General features: G+C 42.3%; 1 protein-coding gene across 2 annotated transcripts in view; it reads left to right on the top strand.

Moving 5' to 3' along the window:
* LOC129867477 (run domain Beclin-1-interacting and cysteine-rich domain-containing protein-like) overlaps positions 1–21,465 on the top strand; it is a 52,986-nt gene that overhangs the window by 23,403 nt on the left and 8,118 nt on the right. The window contains exons 5-12 of one of the 2 annotated variants that reach the window (XM_055940914.1): positions 491–597; positions 1,016–1,241; positions 3,982–4,449; positions 7,181–7,228; positions 8,001–8,099; positions 10,885–11,000; positions 12,580–12,775; positions 15,921–16,025. In XM_055940914.1, the coding sequence (XP_055796889.1) occupies positions 491–597; positions 1,016–1,241; positions 3,982–4,449; positions 7,181–7,228; positions 8,001–8,099; positions 10,885–11,000; positions 12,580–12,775; positions 15,921–16,025 (1,365 nt within the window). The remainder of the gene's footprint in view (positions 1–490; positions 598–1,015; positions 1,242–3,981; positions 4,450–7,180; positions 7,229–8,000; positions 8,100–10,884; positions 11,001–12,579; positions 12,776–15,920; positions 16,026–21,465) is intronic. The other variant, XM_055940915.1, reaches the window with a different exon arrangement.

Raw genomic sequence — 21,465 nt, forward strand, 5'->3', positions numbered from 1 at the left:
TGCCTCTCTCTCTCCCCCTGCCTCTCTCTCTCTCTCCCCCTGCCTCTCTCTCTCTCTCCCCCTGCCTCTCTCTCTCTCTCCCCCTGCCTCTCTCTCTCTCTCCCCCTGCCTCTCTCTCTCTCTCCCCCTGCCTCTCTCTCTCTCTCCCCCTGCCTCTCTCTCTCTCTCCCCCTGCCTCTCTCTCTCTCTCCCCCTGCCTCTCTCTCTCTCTCCGTCTGCGCCTCTCTCTCTCTCTCCGTCTGCGCCTCTCTCTCTTTCTCCGTCTGCGCCTCTCTCTCCGTCTGCCTCTCTCTCTCTCTCCGTCTGCGCCTCTCTCTCTCTCTCTCTCCGTCTGCGCCTCTCTCTCTCTCTCTCCATCTGTCTCTCTCTCTCTCCATCTGTCTGTCTCTCTCTCCCCCTGCCTCTCTCTCTCTCTCCGTCTGCGCCTCTCTCTCTCTCTCTCTCTCTCCATCTGTCTCTCTTTCTCTCCCCCTGCCTCTCTCTCTCTCAGTGGATGCCTTTTTGCTGAGTGAGCCCCATGTGACGGCCATGTTCCAGTGTCTGGAGGCCGTGGAGCAGAACAACCCCCGTCTGCTGGCCCTTGTCAACACAGTTAAGGTGACACACACACACACACACACACACACACACACACACACACACACACACACACACACACACACACACACACACACACACACACACACACACACACACACACACACACACACACACACACACACACAGAGTTGAGCAGACACCAATCATTCTCTCTCGCTGTCTCTCTGTGTGTATGTTGGTGTCTCAGGCTCCTATCCCTGATATGCTCTCCAGTGTCTGATCTCTCTACCTCATTCCTTATGTCTTGTCTTTTCCATTACCTCTCAGCTTTGCCAATCAGAAATTGTTTCCTTTTTTTCTCTCTCCGTGTTTTTACTTGAACTTTTTTTCCCCCTATACTTAATTTTCTGTGCCTGTATTCATATCTTACACTACCTCTCTCTCCTCTAATCCACCCCCTCTCTTCCTCTCCCAGCTGTCCACTCTAATGTGCTCTCCGTACATGGAGGGCCTGTTGAAGAGTCAGAGTCTGGGTGTTCTGCCGGGGGCGGGGGGCGGCTGGAGGTCCGGGGAAGGTCAGGGTCCCCCCAGAGGTGAGCTCAACCACAGGCTCACCACCTCCCAGTGCTCCCTCCCCCACCGAGACGGAGGATTTACGCCCAACAGTAATAATCCAGGGGCCATCTCAGAGATCAACTCAGGTGAGGATAACACAGTGGCCATCTCAGAGAGCAACTTAAGTGAGGATGGGAAGGAGAGGGGAGATGGGTAATGTGAGGGGGGAAGAAAGAGGGGGAGGGGAAGAAAGAGGGGGAGGAGGGAGTAGTGAGAGGAGGGATGGTGAGAGAGGAGAGGGGGGAGAGAGGGGGGGAAAGAAGGATGGTGAGAGGGGGGAGAGAGAGAAGGATGGGGGAGAGGGGGAGATGATAGTGGAGCAACAGTTTGGAGGTTAGACTAGACATGCGTTCTGTGGCGGTAGGTAGCGTGGTGTTTAAGACCACGTAACTGAAAGTCCGAGCCGACTAGGTGAAAAATCTGCCGACGTGCCCCTGAGCAAGGCACTTAACCCTAATTGCTCCTGTAAATCGCTGTGGATAAGAGTGTAAAATGTAAATGTTATTTCTTCATCATTCCAACAGGTCAATGTCCACAATGAGTCCCTATGGGCCACAATGAGTCCCTATGGGCCACAATGAGTCCCTATGGGCCACAATGAGTCCCTATGGGCCACAATGAGTCCCTATGGGCCACAATGAGTCCCTATGGGCCACAATGAGTCCCTATCGGCCACAATAGCTCATTGACGCCTGAATTGTCTTTATTGTACCCTGAACCTTTTATTTATTTCTATTTAACCTTTTTTTAACCAGGTAGACCAGTTGAGAACAAGTTCTCATTTACAACTGCGACCTGGCCAAGATAAAGAAAAGCAGTGTGACAAAAACAACAACACAGAGTCACACATAGAATAAACAAACATACGGTCAATAACACAATAGAAAAAATCTATATACATTGTGTGCAAACGAGGTAAGATAAGGGAGGTAAGGCAATAAATAGGCCGTAGTGGCGAAATAAACCTACACAGTCATGATCTGGGAAAGCATACATGGTTCATTAGTAACATGAAGGATTCAATAAAACGTTCTAATGGGTTAGATTTTTTTCCTCGATAGAGCGAAACCGTTCAGAATGTTGCAGATATACATCGAATGTATTGAAAAGACTGTGATTGCTACTCCACGATAGAGAATCGGGCTATGATCTCTTGAATAAGTCTTGTTTTGTCAGAGATGTAGCCACTACTATAAGTGTATCTACAATGCATTCTGAAAGTATTCAGACCCCCTTGACTTTTTCCACATTTTGTTACGTTACAGCTTTATTCTAAAATTCATGAAGTAAAACAATTTCCTCAGCAATCTACACACAATACCCCATAGCACATTTATTAAAAATAAAAAACAAATAGCTTATTTACCAAAGTATTCAGACCCTTTGCGATGACACTAAATTGAGCTCAGGTGCATCCTGTTTCCATCGATCGTCCTTGAGATGTTTCTACAACTTGATTTGGAGTCCACCAGTGGTAAATTCAATTGAATGTACATGATTTGGAAAGGGTACCAAAACATTTCTGCAGCATTGAAGGTCCCCAAGAACACAGTGACCTCCATCATTCTTAAATAGAATAAGTTTGGAACCACCAAAACTCTTCGTAGAGCTGGTTGCCCGGCCAAACTGAGCAATAGTGGGAGAAGGGCCTTGATCTGGGAGGTGACCAAGTTCCCGATGGTCGCTCTGACAGAACTCTAGAGTTCCTCTGTGGAGAAGGGAGAACCCTCCAGAAGGACAACCATCTCTGCAGCATTCCACAAATTAGGCCTTAAATCCTCCGGCAATGTACAGCCGCGCCTCATGGCGACCAATCACAGTTCAATGGTGGGTGAGAGCCGACTAAGTGGTGGAGCTCGGAGTGTCCCTCGGACAACGGAGAAATCTCTGCTGGATACATTCAGGCTTAGGTCTACTGTGACAATAATGCAAGTACGAACTCAATGGTAGAGTGGCCAGACGGAAGGCACATGACAGCCCGCTTGGAGTTTGCCAAAAGGCACCTAAAGGACTCTCACACCATGAGAAACATGATTCTCTGGTCTGATGAGACCAAGATTGAACTCTTTGGCCTGAATGCCAAGCGAAACTTCTGACGGAAACCTGGTACCATCCCTAAGGTGATCATGGTCGTGGCAGAATCATGATGTGGGGCTGTTTTTCAGCTGCAGGGACTGGGAGACTAGTCAGGATCGAGGGAAAGATGAACGGAGCAAAGTACAGAGAGATCATTGATGAAAACCTGCTCCAGAGCGCTCAGGATCTCAGACTGGGGCAAATGTTCACCTTCCAACAAGACAACAACCCTAAGCACACAGCCAAGACAACGCAGGAGTGGCTTCAAGACAAGTCTCTGAACGTCCTTGAGTGGCCCAGCCAGAGCCCGGACTTGAACCCGATCGAGCATCTCTGGAGAAACCTGAAAATAGCTGTGCAGCAACGCTCTCCATCCAACCTGACAGAGTTTGAGAGGATCTGCGGAGAACAATGGGAGAAAGTCCCCAAATACAGGTGTGCCAAGCTTGTAGTGTCATACTAGTGAATACTCCAGGATAAAATAGGTAGCAAAGGTGCTTCAACAAAGTACTGAGTTAAGGGCCTAAATACTTATGTGATATTTCCTTATTTTTTATTGGCAGAAAAAATAAAAGTTTTTGCTTTGTCATTTATAGTGTATAGTGTAGGTTGAAGGGGGGGGGGTAAAAACAATTTAATCAATTTTAGAATAAGGCTGTAACGTAACAAACTGTGGTCTGAATCCTTTCCGAAGGCACTGTATATAGTTATATTTCTAACTCTGATATACTGTTCTTGTTTCCCTTCTAGACTCCACTCCATCCGCTAGGGCCTCGGGAGCCCCCTGGGGGTGCGTGGGTCCGAGGTCCGAGGGAGATGGCGAAAGGGGCATGAGCCCCACTCCCGGTCCCTCAGTGGTGGTCCCCTCCATCGCCCTGACAGAGCCCGCCTCCCCATGCCCTGCCCACTCCGACGCCCTAGACTCTGGCGAGGGCGACTACGACGACGGCCCCGAGTATCTGGCTATCGGTAACCTGGGGCATCGTGGCAATCGCCGCGACTCCCAAAGCTCCACCCCCGGTGGCGAGCCTTGCGGCGGCGAATCAGATGGTGAGATTCAGGTCCAGTCCCCTGGAAGGAGTTCCTTGGCTTCGGTCCCACCTCCCACACCTCGAAGGTCATCCTTCTCGGAGGGTCAGAGGGAGCCGGGTCGGGGGGGCAGCAGAGGGCACGTCCGCTCAATGTCCGACACAGGGATCAACAGCAAACATAGACATGGTGAGTGTGTGTGTGTGTGTGTGTGTGCAGCAGGTGAGAGGCTAGGGTTTGTTTTCTGAGCGTGAGAGCAAGCCTGTAAGTGTCTTTTATGTATGCGTGTTTTGGTGTGAATTGAAATGTCAAAAAAAGTAATTCCGATGTGTTTGCATTGCAGCAGCTGAATGTGTATAAGACCAGTGTTTGTATAAGAGTATGTCTATGCTGCAGAGAGAGGGTCTGCATGCCTGGATGGTGTGGATCACATCCTGCACATTTCTTGTCTCTCTGATGTTACCACAGTGCCACTGCTTCTAAAACTACCTGTCTCTCTGATGCTCAGTTACCACAGTGCCACTGCTTCTAAAACGACTTTACTTTACCCTCGTCCTCTATTTTCACTCTGCTGACCGCTCTCCTCTCAATTCAATTCAACGGGCTTTATTGGCATTGGAACATATGTTTACATTACGAAAGTAAATCGAATAGGCAATAAAGAAATTGGAAATGATCAAGGGGAACCCTCACAAAAGTTTTTGAAGAATATAATAGACATTTCAAATGTTATATTATTGGCTTTGTACAGTGTTGTAACAATGTGCAAGCAGTTGAAGTACAAAAGGCAAAATAAATAAGCCGAAAGATATAGGTGGTATATACAATGTTGTTTGTGTTCCACTGGTTGCCCTTTTCTCACGGCAACGGGCCACACACCTTTCTGCTGTGATGACACACTACCTAACAGATATGGGAGGTTATCAATGTTTGATTTGTTTTCAAATTCTTTGGGTCTGTGTGATCTGTGGGAAATATGTGTCTCTGTGCTCATACATATGGCAGGAGGTTAGGTAGTGCAGCTCAGTTTCCATCTCATTTTGTGGGCAGTGGGCACATAGGCAAAGGCTCTGTACACAGTCAAAGATTTTCTTATTTTTGGGTCAGTCACAGTGGTCAGGTATTCTGCCACTGTGTACTCTCTGTTTAGGGCCAAATAGCATTCTAGTTTGCTCTGTTTTTTTGTTAATTACTTGACACATGGGAAATAAGGATCTTTTTGATTTTTCATGATTTGGTTGGGTCTAAATGGGTTTCTGTTCTGGGGCTCTGTGGGGTCCGTTTGTGAACAGAGCCCCAGAACCAGCTGGTTGAGGAGACACTTCTCTAGGTTAATCTCTGTAGGTGAGGGCTTTGTGGTGGAATGTGTGGGCATTGCTTCTTTTTTGGTAGTTGTAGAATTGAACAGCTTTTTTGGGGATGTTGATAACTAGTGAGTATAGTCCTTATACTACTCTGCATGTATTGTTTGGGGTTTGCATTGCACACAATAGATTTTTGCAGAATTCTGCATGCAGTCTCAATTTGGTATTTGTCCAATTTTGTGAGTTCTTGGTTGGTGAGTGGACCCTAGACCTCACAATCATTGAGGGCAATGGGTTTGATAACTGATTGAAGTTTTTTTTGTTTGTGCCAGATCCTAATTGCTATGTTGAGTTTAATATTCCTTTTGATGGCATAGAAGGCCCTTGTCTTTGTCTCTCAGGTCGTTCACAGCCTTGTGGACGTTACCTTTTGGTGCTGATGTTTAGGCAGAGGTAGGTGTAGTTCTTTGTGTGTGCTCTAGGGCAATGGTGTCTAGTTAAAATTGTATTTGTTGGCTTGGCTACTGGACCTTTTTGGAACATCATTATTTTTGTCTTACTGAGATTTAATGTCAGGGCCCAGGTCTGACAGAATCTGTGCAGAATATCTAGGTGCTGCTGTAGGCCCTCCTTGTTTGGGGACAGAAGTACCAGGTAGTCTGCAAACAGTAGACATTTGATTTCGGTGTCTAGCAGTGTGAGGCCGGGTGATGCATACTGTTCTAATGCCCTCGCCAATTCATGGATATATATGTTGACGATGGTGGGGCTCAAGCTGCATCCCTGCCTCATTCCACGGCCCTGAGGAAAGAAATCTGTGTGTTTATTGCACATTTTAACTGTACACTTGTTCTTTGTGTACATTGTGTACATTGATATTGTGTACATTGATTTTATAATGTTTTTCCACCAACACCACTTTCCATTAATTTGTATAGCAGACCCTATGAGTCAAAAGCTTTTTTGAAATCATCAAAGCATGAGAAGACATTGCTTTTGTTTTGTTATTTCGTCAATAAGGGTGTGCAGGGTGTATGTGATAGAAAGCCAATTTGACATTTGCGCAGGACATTGTTTTCGCTGAGGAAATGTGGAGTCTGCTGTTGATGATACTGCAGAGTATTTATTTCTCTTGATTGCTGCTGGTGCATATTACACAGTAATTATTGGGGTCAAATTTGAGTCTACTTTTGTGGATTGGGGTGATCAGGCCTTGGTTCCAAATATTTGGCAAGATGCCAGAGCTGAGGGTAATGTTGAAGAGTTTTAATTATAGCCAATTTGAATTTGTGGTCTGTATATCTTATAATTTAGTTTAGTTTTACCATCAGCACCACAGGCCTTTTGAAAGGTTTGTATTTGGTCCTGTAGCTCATCCAATGTAATTGGAGAATCCGAGAGCTGACTGTGATCTGATAGGGCCGTCAGGGGGCTGACTGTGAATGCTCTAAGAGACTTTGGGTTGACGTCGGTGATCATTTTATTACTGTAGATTTTGTTTTATCTACAGGTACTACTGCCAAGAGATGAGCTTCTCTCTCTCTCTCTCTGCTTTGTGGTAATCTTTTCTCTCTCTCCCTGTCTCTCTTCCTTGTTGTCTGTCTGTCTGCGTGAAGGAGGGGGCCACAGGAAAATCAGCGTTATAATAGAGGATCCTGTAGCAGGTTGGCAGTGCAGTTCTTCTGCGCTCCATCACTTCCTCTTCCTCTCTCCCTTTCCCTGCAACTCCGCATGCTATTTTTCCTTCTTCCCCTCTCATCTGGCCTTGCGCCTGGTTCTTCATTTGTGCAGTTGTTTTCTTGGTTGCTGTTTTGGTGGTTGTTTTGGTCAAACTAAGATCAAGACGCTAGGCCGAAACAGCTTGCCACATTCGTTCATTGTGTTGGTTGGTGTTTAAATGCACCTTACTTTTATTACATTGTGATGTTTTGATGTTTTTTTTGGTCATTCATGGAATGCATCATCATTTTACTATCAATTGTTTACAACTGACATTTATTAGTTAAGAATTTGGCCAGAATTGCTGTCAAAAAAATGTATTGTACAAAAGTGTATCATCACTATTTGCCCTGGATTTACAGAGAGTACACCACATGCACGGAAATGTCAATGTTTAAGACTTGTTATTTGATAGATTTATTACCCTGTGATGTCATTTACCTAGCTGACAACAAAACATTGACGTTTCGATACATTTACTTTCGATATATCCTTTGTGGGTGTCTAAATGAGCATGTCTCAAACTGGAAGGTCAAGTTGAAATCCCTATTTACTGACACAATCGATCAGTTTACCAGTCTCTTAGCTAAATTTAACACATGTTGAATACAGAACCAGTCAGGTAAACAGGCTATATGTTGGCACTTGATGATAGGACACTAATCTAACGTCCTTTCTGTGGTCAATCTAACGTCAGCTGTGTGTTCTGTGTGTCAGAATCCCTGGTTGCGGAGGACTGTCGTTTGGAGGACTACAGCCCTTTCTCCCTCGGCAGCAGTGATGCCAGTACACCCAGTTCCCTCTATATGGAGTCTAGTGAGTAGACTGGTTCAAACATAACTACCTATCTGTCTAGTGAGTAGACTGGTTCAAACACTATAACTACCTAGCTGTCTAGTGAGTAGACTGGTTCAAACATAACTACCTATCTGTCTAGTGAGTAGACTGGTTCAAACACTATAACTACCTAGCTGTCTAGTGAGTAGACTGGTTCAAACACTATAACTACCTAGCTGTCTAGTGAGTAGACTGGTTCAAACATTATAACTACCTAGCTGTCTAGTGAGTAGACTGGTTCAAACATTATAACTACCTATCTGTCTAGTGAGTAGACTGGTTCAAACATTATAACTACCTAGCTGTCTAGTGAGTAGACTGGTTCAAACACTATAACTACCTAGCTGTCTAGTGAGTAGACTGGTTCAAACACTATAACTACCTATCTGTCTAGTGAGTAGACTGGTTCAAACACTATAACTACCTAGCTGTCTAGTGAGTAGCCTGGTTCAAACATTATAACTACCTATCTGTCTAGTGAGTAGACTGGTTCAAACACTATAACTACCTAGCTGTCTAGTGAGTAGACTGGTTCAAACACTATAACTACCTATCTGTCTAGTGAGTAGCCTGGTTCAAACATTATAACTACCTATCTGTCTAGTGAGTAGACTGGTTCAAACATCATAACTACCTAGCTGTCTAGTGAGTAGACTGGTTCAAACATCATAACTACCTATCTGTCTAGTGAGTAGCCTGGTTCAAACATAACTACCTATCTGTCTAGTGAGTAGACAGGTAGTTATGTTTGAACCAGTCTACTCACTAGACAGATAGGTAGTTATGTTTGAACCAATCTGTCTAGTGAGTAGACTGGTTCAAACATTATAACTACCTAGCTGTCTAGTGAGTAGACTGGTTCAAACATAACTACCTAGCTGTCTAGTGAGTAGACTGGTTCAAACATAACTACCTAGCTGTCTAGTGAGTAGACTGGTTCAAACATAACTACCTAGCTGTCTAGTGAGTAGACTGGTTCAAACATCATAACTACCTACAGTTGAAGTCAGAAGTTTACACACACTTAGGTTGGAGTCATTAAAACTCATTTTTCAACCACTCCACAAATTTCTTGTTAACAAACTATAGTTAAGACAAGTCGGTTAGGACATCTACTTTGTGCATGACACAAGTCATTTTTTCAACAATTGTTTACAGACAGATTATTTCACTTACAATTCACTGTATCACAATTCCAGTGTGTCAGAAGTTTACATACACTAAGTTGACTGTGCCTTTAAACAGCTTGGAAAATTCCAGAAAATGATGTCATGGCTTTAGAAGCTTCTGATCGGCTAATTGACATCATTTGAGTCAATTGGAGGTGGACCTATGGATGTATTTCAGGGCCTACCTTCAAACGTAGTGCCTCTTTGCTTGACATCATGGGAAAATCAAAAGAAATCAGCCAAGACTTCAGAAAAACAATTGTAGACCTCCACAAGTCTGGTTCATCCTTGGGAGCAATTTCCAAACGCCTGAAGGTACCACAATCGTCTGTACAAACAATAGTACGCAAGTATAAACACCGTGGGACCACGCAGCCGTCATAACGCTCAGAAAGGAGACAAGTTCTGTCTCCTAGAGATGAACGTACTTTGGTGCGAAAAGTGCAAATCAGTCCCAGAACAACAGCAAAGGACCTTGTGAAGATGCTGGAGGATACAGGTACAAAAGTATCTTTATCCACAGTAAAACGAGTCCTATATCGACATAACCTGAAAGGCCGCTCAGCAAGGAAGAAGCCACTGCTCCAAAACCACCAGAAAAATGCCAGACTACGATTTGCAACTGCACATGGGGACAACGATTGTACTTTTTGGAGAAATGTCCTCTGGTCTGATGAAACAAAAATAGAACTGTTTGGCCATAATGACCATCGTTATGTTTGGAGGAAAAAGGGGGAGGCTTGCAAGTCGAAGAACACCATTCCAAACGTGAAGCATGGGGGTGGCAGCATCATGTTGTGGGGGTGCTTTGCTGCAGGAGGGACTGGTGCACTTCACAAAATAGATGGCATCTTGAGATGGCATCTTGGCATCAAGTTACACTTGTCAAGGACTAGGGAGATATTTTTTTGTTGAATGAAAATAAACGGAATAGAGCTCAGCACAGCGAAAATCCTAGAGGAGAAACTGGTTGTCTGCTGTCCAACAGACACTGGGAGACGAATTCACCTTTCAGCAGGACAATAAGCTAAAACACAAGGTCAAATATGCACTGGAGTTGCTTACCAAGATGACATTGATTGTTGCTGAGTGGCCGAGTTTCAGTTTTGACTTAAATCGGCATGAAAATCTATGGCAAGATTTGCAAATGGCTGTCAAGCAATGATCAACAAGAATAAAAGAATAAAAAAAAAAAAGTGTAAAAAAAAAAATCAAGAATAAAAAAAAAAAATAGTGCAAATATTGTGTAATCCAGGTGTGGAAAGCTCTTAGAGACTTACCCAGAAAGACTCACAGCTGTAATCAGTACCAAAAGGTGTTTTCTACAAAGTATTGACTCAGGTGTGAATACTTATGTAAATTAAAGATTTCTGTATTTTATTTTCAATATATTTGCAAACATAAAAAAACAAACAGTTTTCACCTGGGTGATTCAGGCTGTAACACAACAGCCTGAACACAACACATGTGGAATAAGGCAAGGAGGGGTCTTACGCCAGCACCTTCAAGTTTAAATAGAGTGTGGCTTGTGTGTCTCTCTCTCTTTGTCTGTGTGTGTCTTGCTGTGTGTGTGTGTGTGTGTGTGGTCTACGCAGACGGCTCCCAGTACAGCAGTGTTCCAGACTGCATGTTCCGGAAGCCTTTGGAGGGACAGAGCCTCATCAGTTACCTGTCAGAGCAGGACTTCGGCAGCTGCGCTGACCTGGAGAAGGTGAGCCTTGGGGAGGGTTCATAAACCCGCTTCTGACCCTTGACCTCTGAGTGATTAGAAATCTAACGTTCAAACGTTCCAATTCTCCCGAAGTCTTCATTCGTACACTCCTCCCCACACATTTAATTGCTCACCCTAGAACACTCCTTTTAAAGGCGATGTATTAGTCCACACTTAAGACAGAGGGTTACAGAATAGGGACAACGTTATAACCTGCTTCCGCTGCTAAACTTGTCTGATAAGATAAGCAACATGGTCGAAAAATAAGGCACTGGTTGGTAAGGAGGATAGTTTCTTTGATGAAATAAATGATCTAATCCGATTTTACTTCATGTTTAACAGATGACCCCTTTACACATGTCAACAACAAAACAATTAGACTGATAAATTGAGCTATTATAGCAAAATATAATGTCCTTATGGTCTCTTAAGTTGTTCATTTTGTATATCAACAACATTGGGGATTTTGTTAACAACGGATGTTCATTTTTATGCAGATGATAGTGTTCTTTATTCAAGTGGTAGTAGTTTCTTTAGCTTTTAGAAATGCTCGAAGAGCATTTAACATCATACAACAGAATCTGTATGATTTAAAGCTGGTTCTAAATTCGGGTAAAACAAAATGTATGGTATTTTCATGGTATGTTACTAATCATGTCATTGCTACATTGGCTGGACATACTATAGAGCAAGTCAAAGTGTACAAATATTTGGGTGTGTGGGTTGATGATAAGCTGAGCTTCACTGTTCATGTAGAGAACTTGATAAGGAAGCTCAAGCTGAGAAAAGGTTTTTTATTTCCGGCATAAGGCTTGTTTTTCTTTGGAGGCCAGAAAGGAGCTGGTACGATGTATATTACTGGAGGTTTTAGATTTTAGTGATGTTATTTATATATATATATATATAACATCACTAAAATCTAAAACCTCCAGTAATATACATATATATATATATTATACACAGGTTTCAACCACTACCCTGAGACCACTTGATTTTTTCGCTGTTCTTTAATCAGGTCGGTAAATAGATATCAAATATGGTCCCATTCTGATTTGCTTCTAACAGTACCAAAAATTAGAACAGGTCATGGTAGAAATAGTTTTAGTTACTTAGCTCCGTGGTGCTGGAATTCTCTCCTGAACATTTAAACATTTGATGATCTAGTTTTGTTGGTGGAGTTTAAACACTTGATCGATGTATATATCATAGAAGAGTGAAATTGTTTTTAGGCCAGCTGTTTTTAGTCAAGATGTTTGTGTTTTTAACGTAATATGTAATTGTTGTACTGTATGTGTGTTTATAGTTTTGTTTAATGTTAGTGTACGTAAGTTGTTTTGTCTAAAACGTTGTTCCCCCCCTGCTGCTATTGGATCAGGTCTCTCTTGGAAAAGAGATGTTATCTCAATGAGAAAAATCTGTATAAATAAAGGTTAAATATTTTTTATTTTTTATTTTTATGTGCACCTCCCCAACTGTGTTAAAGCAGTCATAACTTGAAGTTAGGGCAGAAGGGAGCGTCCATACTGAAAGTGTTACAACAAGGTCTCACTCTCCTCCGGCCATCTGCATCTCATTACAGGAGAACGCCCACTTCAGCATCTCGGAGTCTCTGATCGCCGCCATCGAGCTGATGAAGTGCAACCTGCGGCGGCGGGTGGTGGTGGAGGACGAGGAGGAGGGTGACGACAGTGACTCAGAGATCCAGCAGCTCAAACAGAAGATCCGGCTACGTAGACACCAGATCCAGCGGACCCGCCTGCCGCCCTCACAGCGCTGTAAGAGCTTACACATGGGCCAGACGTACACACACACACACCCACTAGAGCTGGGACGATGAACTGAAAATTACCCACACCTTTCTCTTACTGAAGCATTTTGCTTAAGTCTGTAATTTTCAGTGATTTTTTTTTCTTCTTTTCTTTCTTCCCCCTACACAACGTTCCTGTAGATTGTTCTAGAACCATTTAATTTGGTCAACAGTTAATAGCCTATGCATTATGTTGATTCCTGCTATGAAAGTATCTGCCTGTCCCTGTTTTGCTGTCTGCTGCTGTTTGATCGAGCCACTCTCACTCCCTCTCCCCATTGTGCTCTAGGATGGCTATTCCACAAACTGGGGTATGGGTATGCAGTCGGGAGTATGCACAAATGTGATTCACATTTTCAAACAGTCCATTTAGATTTTCCAACGGGGGCTATACATTTGGGTGATGTTTTTCTCTCTCGCCTGAGTAGCCTCGTTTCACTGCCAAAAATCAAATGGAAACCATCTAGTGTTCAGCAAAATAACAACACAATGTCAAATACAGCTAGCCTAGTCAAATAATTAACATCCAATCACATTATTAACCGGTACTCTCTCGCGGGAATTTAGAAACGAATGCATTTGTAATCCACTTGTGTGCTGCTATAGCCCTTTGCTTTAGTTACTGTCATGGAGTTCACTAAATATTTTCATAAAGAAACTGATAAAAAAACAGAGCAAGAGATGGAGTGCGGTGATGTGTCCACAACTAAAGAGCCATTGTGGATTCTGAAAATACATGTATCCTGAAAGCAGGATGGTGTACTTCCTACATGCACATGCTATCAGACAGGAATGAAGTGTGTCATTGTAGCAACGTATTTATAAACTATAAATCAGATCTCTTAAACTTTTTGTTATATTATCTATGCAATAGGCCATAATTGATTTTGTCCCATTAGGCATGGCATATTACCAAGTTCAAGGAGCTTTCCATTTTGATTGGGTTATTTTGCCTAAAAACCTTTTAGGCCTACTTGTACAAAAATATAATTTGTATTTCTAAGTCACAGCCTACAGTGCATTTGGAAAGTTTTCAGACCTCTTGACTTTTTCCATATTTTGTTACGTTACAGCCTTATTCTAAAATGGATGAAATACAATTTTGTCCTCATCAATCTACACACACAATACCCCATAATTACAAAAGTATAAAAAATACATAACATACCATATTTGCATAAGTTTTTAGATCCTTTGCTATGAGACTCAGGTGCATCCTGTTTCTATTGATCATACTTGATGTTTCTACAACTTGATTTTAGTCCACCTCTGGTAAATTCAACTGATTGGACGTTATTTGTAAAGGCACACACCTGTCTATATAAGTTCCCACAGTTGACAGTGCATGTCAGAGCAAAAACCAAGACATGAGGTCAAAGGAATTGTCCGTAGAGCTCCGAGATAGGATTGTGTCGAAGCCCAGATCTGGGGAAGGGTACCAAAACATTTCTACAGCATTGAAGGTCCCCAAGAACACAGTGGCCTCCATAATTCTTAAATGGATAAAGTTTGGAACCACCAAGAGTCTTCCTAGACCTGGCCTACCGGCCAAACTGCGCCATCAAGGGAGAAGTGTCTTGGTCAGGGAGATGACCAAGAACCTGATGATCACTCTGACAGAGCTCCAGAGTTCCTCTATGGAGATGGGAGAACCTTCCAGAAGGACAACCATCTCTGCAGCACTCCACCAATCAGGCCTTTGTGGTAGAGTGGCCAGACAGAAGCTACTCCTTAGTAAAAGGCACATGACAGCCCACTTGGAGTTTGCCAAAAGGAACCTAAAGGACTCTCAGGCCTTGAGAAACATGATTCTCTGGTCTGATGAAACCAAGATTGTGCTTTTAGGCCTGAATGCCAAGCGTCACGTCTGAAGGAAACCTGGCACCATCCCTACGATGAAGCATGGTGGTGGCAGCATTATATGATGTGGGGCTGTTTTTGAGCGGTAGGGACTGGGAGACTAGTCAGGATTGAGGGAAAGCTGAACGGAACAAAGTACAGAGAGATCCTTGATGAAAACCTGCTCAGGACCTCAGACTGGGGGCGAAGGTTCACCTTCCAACAGGACAACGACCCTAAGCACACAGCCAAGACAACGCAAGAGTGGGTTCGGGACAAGTCTCAATGCCCTTGAGTGGCCCGGCCAGAGCCCGGACTTGAACCTGATCAAATATCTCTGGAGAGACTTGAAAATAGCTGTGCAGCGATGCTCCCAATCCAACCTGACAGAGCTTGAGAGGCTCTGCAGATAAGAATGGGAGAAACTCTCCAAATACAGGTGTACCAAGCTTGTAGCGTCATACCCAAGAAGACTCGAGGCTGTAATCGCTGCCAAATGCGCTTCAACAAAGTACTGAGTAAAGGGTCTGAATACTTATGTAAATGTTAAAAAAAAATTTTTTTAAATAAATGTGCACAAAAAAATTAAACCTGTTTTTGCTTTGTCATAATGCGGTATTGTATGTAAATTGATGAGGGGGAAAAAACTATTGAATCCATTTTCGAATAAGGCTGTAACGTCACAAAATGTGGAAAAAGTCAAGGGGTCTGTATACTTTCCAAATGCGCTGTACACGCAAAATGTATGGACTAATGTATAGACTGATTTAATACAATGAAATGTTGTTTAAATGCTGAGCACTTTATGTCCCTAACAGCCTATTGTGTGGCACTCGCAAATACTTCACATTGTATTTCTTTCTAGGCTATAGCCTTGAAATAATATAGCTGAAATTCATTTTCTTTCCTTCTTAGGCTTATTCAAATACTTTTCATTCAAATCCATATCGTTTGGTTTCAATACTTATCAAATGAAATGATAGGTTCAGGTAGTCACAAAAATAGACGGGTGTTGGTTAAATTGTGATTTTTAGTGAATGGAGTGAATTTGGAGCAGCAGTTATTTAAAAAAATAAAAATTCTCCTCAGTGAGCACGGAGCGTTTTTTAGCGGAGCGGTTGGAGCTGTGCGTAAGCACCGGGATTTCCAACTGCTCATCTTCGCTCACATATTCTGGCACCCATACAACTCCTCCATTTTGGGCTTAGTCCCCATGTCATCATTTTGCTGGTATTTGTTTTAACCATCTGGCTCTCTTTCCCCCCGCCTTTCAGTGTTCCATTCAACAGACAGTGGATGCTCCCGCAGGAGCTCCCAGGATTCCTTTCACCTGTCCAACTCTGGCTCGGCCGAGGAGGTGGAGGAGTGCGAGCTGAAAGGTAGAGCGAGGGAGGGGAAGACATTAAATGCATGCATTTCTGTTACTATCTCATATCATTCAAGACCTCATCGCCCTGTGTCTCATATCATTCACGACCTCATCGCCCTGTGTCTCATATCATTCACGACCTCATCGCCCTGTCACATTTTTACTGGCAGTCGTTAACATTGCTCTCTGGACTGTTAGGGAAAGATAGATTGGTGTGTGTGTGTTTTGTAAAAGTTATAAATCTTTTATTATCAATGATAAGAGCATATAAAAGCATTGAAGGCAGGTTCATGTAAGGTTAATTGGCACAAACTGGTAGTCAAAACTGTGGCTTCCCCGAAAAGGGGTGGGTGTTTTTAACCTACATGCACAGACTTATTTGAATAAAAAGAGTAGAGGATGTGTTAAGTTCTGTGGATCCAGCTGCTAAGATACCAGTCTTAACTATTGGGTTTGTGGGCTAACATTTTAATACACGTTTTACCTAACATTGCTGTGCTGACTATCGGCATGGTTGGGTGGGCTTTAGTGTGTGTTCCCATGTCCTTTATCTGTGTGAGGGGTATAGAAAGTACTACCTTGTGGGTAGTGTATAGGATATAGTATATATGTGGGGGTATGTAGTAGGTTATAGGGTATATGTGGGGGTGTGTAGTAGTATATAGGTAGTGGTGTGTGTGCTATTAAAATACACTATCATTCAAAAGTTTGCGTCACTGAAATTTCCTTTTTTTTTTTAAAGAAAAGCTAAACAAAATTGTCCATTAAAATAACACAAAATTGATCAGAAACACAGTGTAGACATTGTTAATGTTATAAATGACTATTGTAACTGGAAACGGATGATTAAAAAAGAAACAGATTTGGAATATCTACACAGGCTTTTCTTTTCAAACAAGGACATTTCTAAGTGACCCCAAACTTGAACGGTAGTGTATATGTGGGGCTGGTGGTGTGTAGTAGTATATAGTATATATGTGGTGGTGTGTAGTAGTGTATAGTCTATATGTTTTTTTTTTTTTTTTTTAACCTTTATTTAACTAGGCAAGTCAGTTAAGAACAAATTCTTATTTTCAATGACGGCCTAGGAACAGTGGGTTAACTGCCTGTTCAGGGGCAGAACGACAGATTTGTACCTTGTCAGCTCGGGGATTTGAACTTGCAACCTTCCGGTTACTAGTCCAACGCTCTAACCACTAGGCTACGCTGCCGCCCCAAATGTGGTGGTGTGTAGTAGTGTATAGTATATATGTAGTGGTTTGTAGTAGTGTATAGTATATATGTGGTGGTGTGTAGTAGTGTATAGTCTATATGTAGTAGTGTATAGTAGTATACATGTGGTGGTGTGTAGTAGTATGTAGTATATATATGTGGTGGTGTGTAGTAGTATGTAGTATACATGTGGTGGTGTGTAGTATACATGTGGTGGTGTGTAGTAGTATGTAGTATATATGTGGTGGTGTGTAGTAGTGTATAGTCTATATGTGGTGGTGTGTAGTAGTGTATAGTCTATATGTGGTGGTGTGTAGTAGTATACATGTGGTGGTGTGTAGTAGTGTATAGTATATATGTGGTGGTGTGTAGTAGTATACATGTGGTGGTGTGTAGTTGTGTATAGTCTATATGTGGTGATGTGTAGTAGTATACATGTGGTGGTGTGTAGTAGTGTATAGTCTATATGTGGTGGTGTGTAGTAGTATACATGTGGTGGTGTGTAGTAGTGTATAGTATATATGTGGTGGTGTGTAGTAGTATATAGTATATATGTGGTGGTGTGTAGTTGTGTATAGTCTATATGTGGTGGTGTGTAGTTGTGTATAGTCTATATGTGGTGGTGTGTAGTTGTGTATAGTATATATGTGGTGGTGTGTAGTAGTATACATGTGGTGGTGTGTAGTAGTGTATAGTATATATGTGGTGTGTAGTAGTGTATAGTATATATGTGGTGTGTAGTAGTGTATAGTATATATGTGGTGTGTAGTAGTGTATAGTATATATGTGGTGGTGTGTAGTTGTGTATAGTATATATGTGGTGGTGTGTAGTTGTGTATAGTATATATGTGGTGGTGTGTAGTAGTATATAGTATATATGTGGTGGTGTGTAGTAGTGTATAGTATACATGTGGTGGTGTGTAGTAGTATGTAGTATATATGTGGTGGTGTGTAGTTGTGTATAGTATATATGTGGTGGTGTGTAGTTGTGTATAGTCTATATGTGGTGGTGTGTAGTTGTGTATAGTCTATGTGGTGTTGTGTATAGTATATATGTGGTGGTGTGTAGTAGTATACATGTGGTGGTGTGTAGTAGTGTATAGTCTATGTGGTGGTGTGTAGTAGTATATAGTCTATATGTGGTGGTGAGTAGTAGTGTATATATGTGCTGGTGTGTAGTAGTGTATAGTCTATATGTGGTGGTGAGTAGTAATATATAGTATATATGTGCTGGTGTGTAGTTATGTATTTATGTGGTGGTGTGTAGTAGTGTATAGTCTATATGTGGTGGTTTGTAGTAGTGTATAGTCTATATGTAGTAGTGTATAGTATACATGTGGTGGTGTGTAGTAGTATATATGTGGTGGTGTGTAGTTGTGTATAGTATATATGTGGTGGTGTGTAGTAGTGTATAGTATATATGTGGTGGTGTGTAGTAGTATACATGTGGTGGTGTGTAGTAGTGTATAGTCTATATGTGGTGGTGTGTAGTAGTATATAGTCTATATGTGGTGGTGAGTAGTAGTGTATATATGTGCTGGTGTGTAGTAGTGTATAGTCTATGTGGTGGTGTGTAGTAGTATATAGTCTATATGTGGTGGTGAGTAGTAATATATAGTATATATGTGGTGGTGTGTAGTTATGTATAAATGTGGTGGTGTGTAGTAGTGTATAGTATACATGTGGTGGTGTGTAGTAGTATATATGTGGTGGTGTATAGTATATATGTAGTGGTTTGTAGTAGTGTATAGTCTATATGTAGTAGTGTATAGTCTATATGTAGTAGTGTATAGTCTATATGTAGTAGTGTATAGTCTATATGTAGTAGTGTATAGTGTATATATATGTAGTGGTTTGTAGTAGTGTATAGTATATATGTAGTGGTTTGTAGTAGTGTATAGTCTATATGTGGTGGTGTAGTAGTGTATAGTATATATGTAGTGGTTTGTAGTAGTGTATAGTATATATGTGGTGTGTAGTAGTAGTGTACGTGTGGTGTGTAGTAGTGTACGTGTAGTAGTGTACGTGTGGTGGTGTGTAGTAGTGTACGTGTGGTGGTGTGTAGTAGTGTACGTGTGGTGGTGTGTAGTAGTGTACGTGTGGTGGTGTGTAGTAGTGTACGTGTGGTGGTGTGTAGTACTGTACGTGTGGTGGTGTGTAGTAGTGTACGTGTGGTGGTGTGTAGTAGTGTATAGTATATATGTGGTGGTGTGTAGTGTATATGTGGTGGTGTGTAGTGTATATGTGGTGGTGTGTAGTAGTGTACGTGTGGTGGTGTGTAGTAGTGTATATGTGGTGGTGTGTAGTAGTGTACGTGTGGTGGTGTGTAGTAGTTTATAGTCTATATGTGGTGGTGTGTAGTAGTTTATAGTCTATATGTGGTGGTGTGTAGTAGTGTATATGTGGTGGTGGTGTGTAGTAGTGTATATGTGGTGGTGGTGTGTAGTAGTGTATATGTGGTGGTGGTGTGTAGTAGTGTATATGTGGTGGTGGTGTGTAGTAGTGTATATGTGGTGGTGGTGTGTAGTAGTGTATATGTGGTGGTGTGTAGTAGTGTATATGTGGTGGTGTGTATATGTGGTGGTGTGTATAGTGTATATGTGGTGGTGTGTAGTAGTGTATAGTATATATGTGGGGCTGGTTGCTGAGTGTAATCTATGTCTCTCAGATGGCTGTGAGGGCCAGTCCCTGATGACGCCGTCTAGGAGCGGCCTCTCCCTGTCGCGCGCCTCCCTCTTCTCAGGTATCTGGTCTGGCGGGGGGAGGAAAGGGCTAAGGAGGCCAGGGAGCAATGGGTTTGGAGGGTTGGGCTCTAATCCAGGTTTCATTAACCAAATACACTGCTGAACTCACCAGCTCCCGCTTTCTCCCGTTGTGCTATATACAAACAAACACGTGACTGGCTCAACTGTTCTGGAGAACTACGATAAACTTCATTTAAAATAAAAAGGTGAAAGGAACAACATCATCTGCCTCATTACCTAAAGTATTTTTTTGTGTGGGCCCAATTTTTTTTGGGGGGGGGGGTATTGTGAAACACTATCATTGCGCTATTACTGTAGATCTATTGACGTTTTCTGAAATGACAATGCAACTATATTACATATATCTCCTTTTTAAAATAAACATCAGATATTACACGTGCAAGACTAGAGTTAAGAGCCTTTACAATGGACTACAAACAAAATGACTGCCACCTAATCGTATTAGCTGTGTTCTATAAGGGCGTAGCTATCAATAAATGATAAGATAATTCCAGCACTGGTGAGAAATACTGCGGCGTGGTAGGCTTTTATAAGACAAAGGACACTTGTTGAATTTGCAGCGAACTAACGGGTTAATAGATCAGTCCTTTGGCATATAAAGGCCGTGATTTTTCTTTGGGATTGTCTGAATTTGATGCCCCCCCCCCCCCCCCAGATGATGCTAGTTTGATAGTTGTGCTTTTTAAAGCACTGAGCCTAATCTCGATCTCTCTCTCTTTCTCTCACTCTCAAAATTTATGAGGCTCTAATGGCATGGGGATAACATATGTTTACATTGCCAAAGCAAGTTTTGTAATGAGATTAATAAACAAAAGTGAATTTTTTTTTTTCCCACTGTTAACATTAACACTCACAAAAGTTCCAAAAGAATAAAAACATGTCAAATGTAATTGTCTATATACAGTGTTGTAATGATGTGCAAATAGTTAAAGTACAAAAGGGAAAATAAATCAACACAAATATAGGTTGCATTTACAATGGCGTTTGTTTTTCTGAGATAATTTCCTTATTCATGTCTAGGCAGATGTAAAATGTTACTGTTTTGATTAATTTTAATGGAGTAGGTTAGGTCTGCTCTATACCAAATCAGCATTCCCCCTGAGTCTCTTCCCTGTTTCACACCTGGTAGTTTGGTGGATGGGGACTACCAGTTCTCTGTAACCTAGAGGGCAACCAGTGGGGCCGTCTCCTTTATACCATGTTTCTTGTAGGATGACAATGTCTGTATTTTCAGTTTCTTTGAAGTCTTGAGTTCCTGCTCTTTAGACCTCAGACCTTGTATATTCCAGGATGAGATAGTAAAAGCTTTGTATTCCATAGTGTCTAGTGTTGTTTTTGTGTGGTTTATGCCCCGGACCATCACAGTAGGTGTGAGCAGAGCATGTTGGGCATCTGATACATACCTCTTAGGTTGCAGGATGTGGCTTGGGTGGGTGAAATAGTAGGGGTTGGGCCTGTTGCTCTGCTCACGGC

The sequence above is a fragment of the Salvelinus fontinalis genome, chromosome 12, assembly GCF_029448725.1.
Source record: "Salvelinus fontinalis isolate EN_2023a chromosome 12, ASM2944872v1, whole genome shotgun sequence".
Lineage (NCBI taxonomy): Eukaryota > Metazoa > Chordata > Actinopteri > Salmoniformes > Salmonidae > Salvelinus > Salvelinus fontinalis.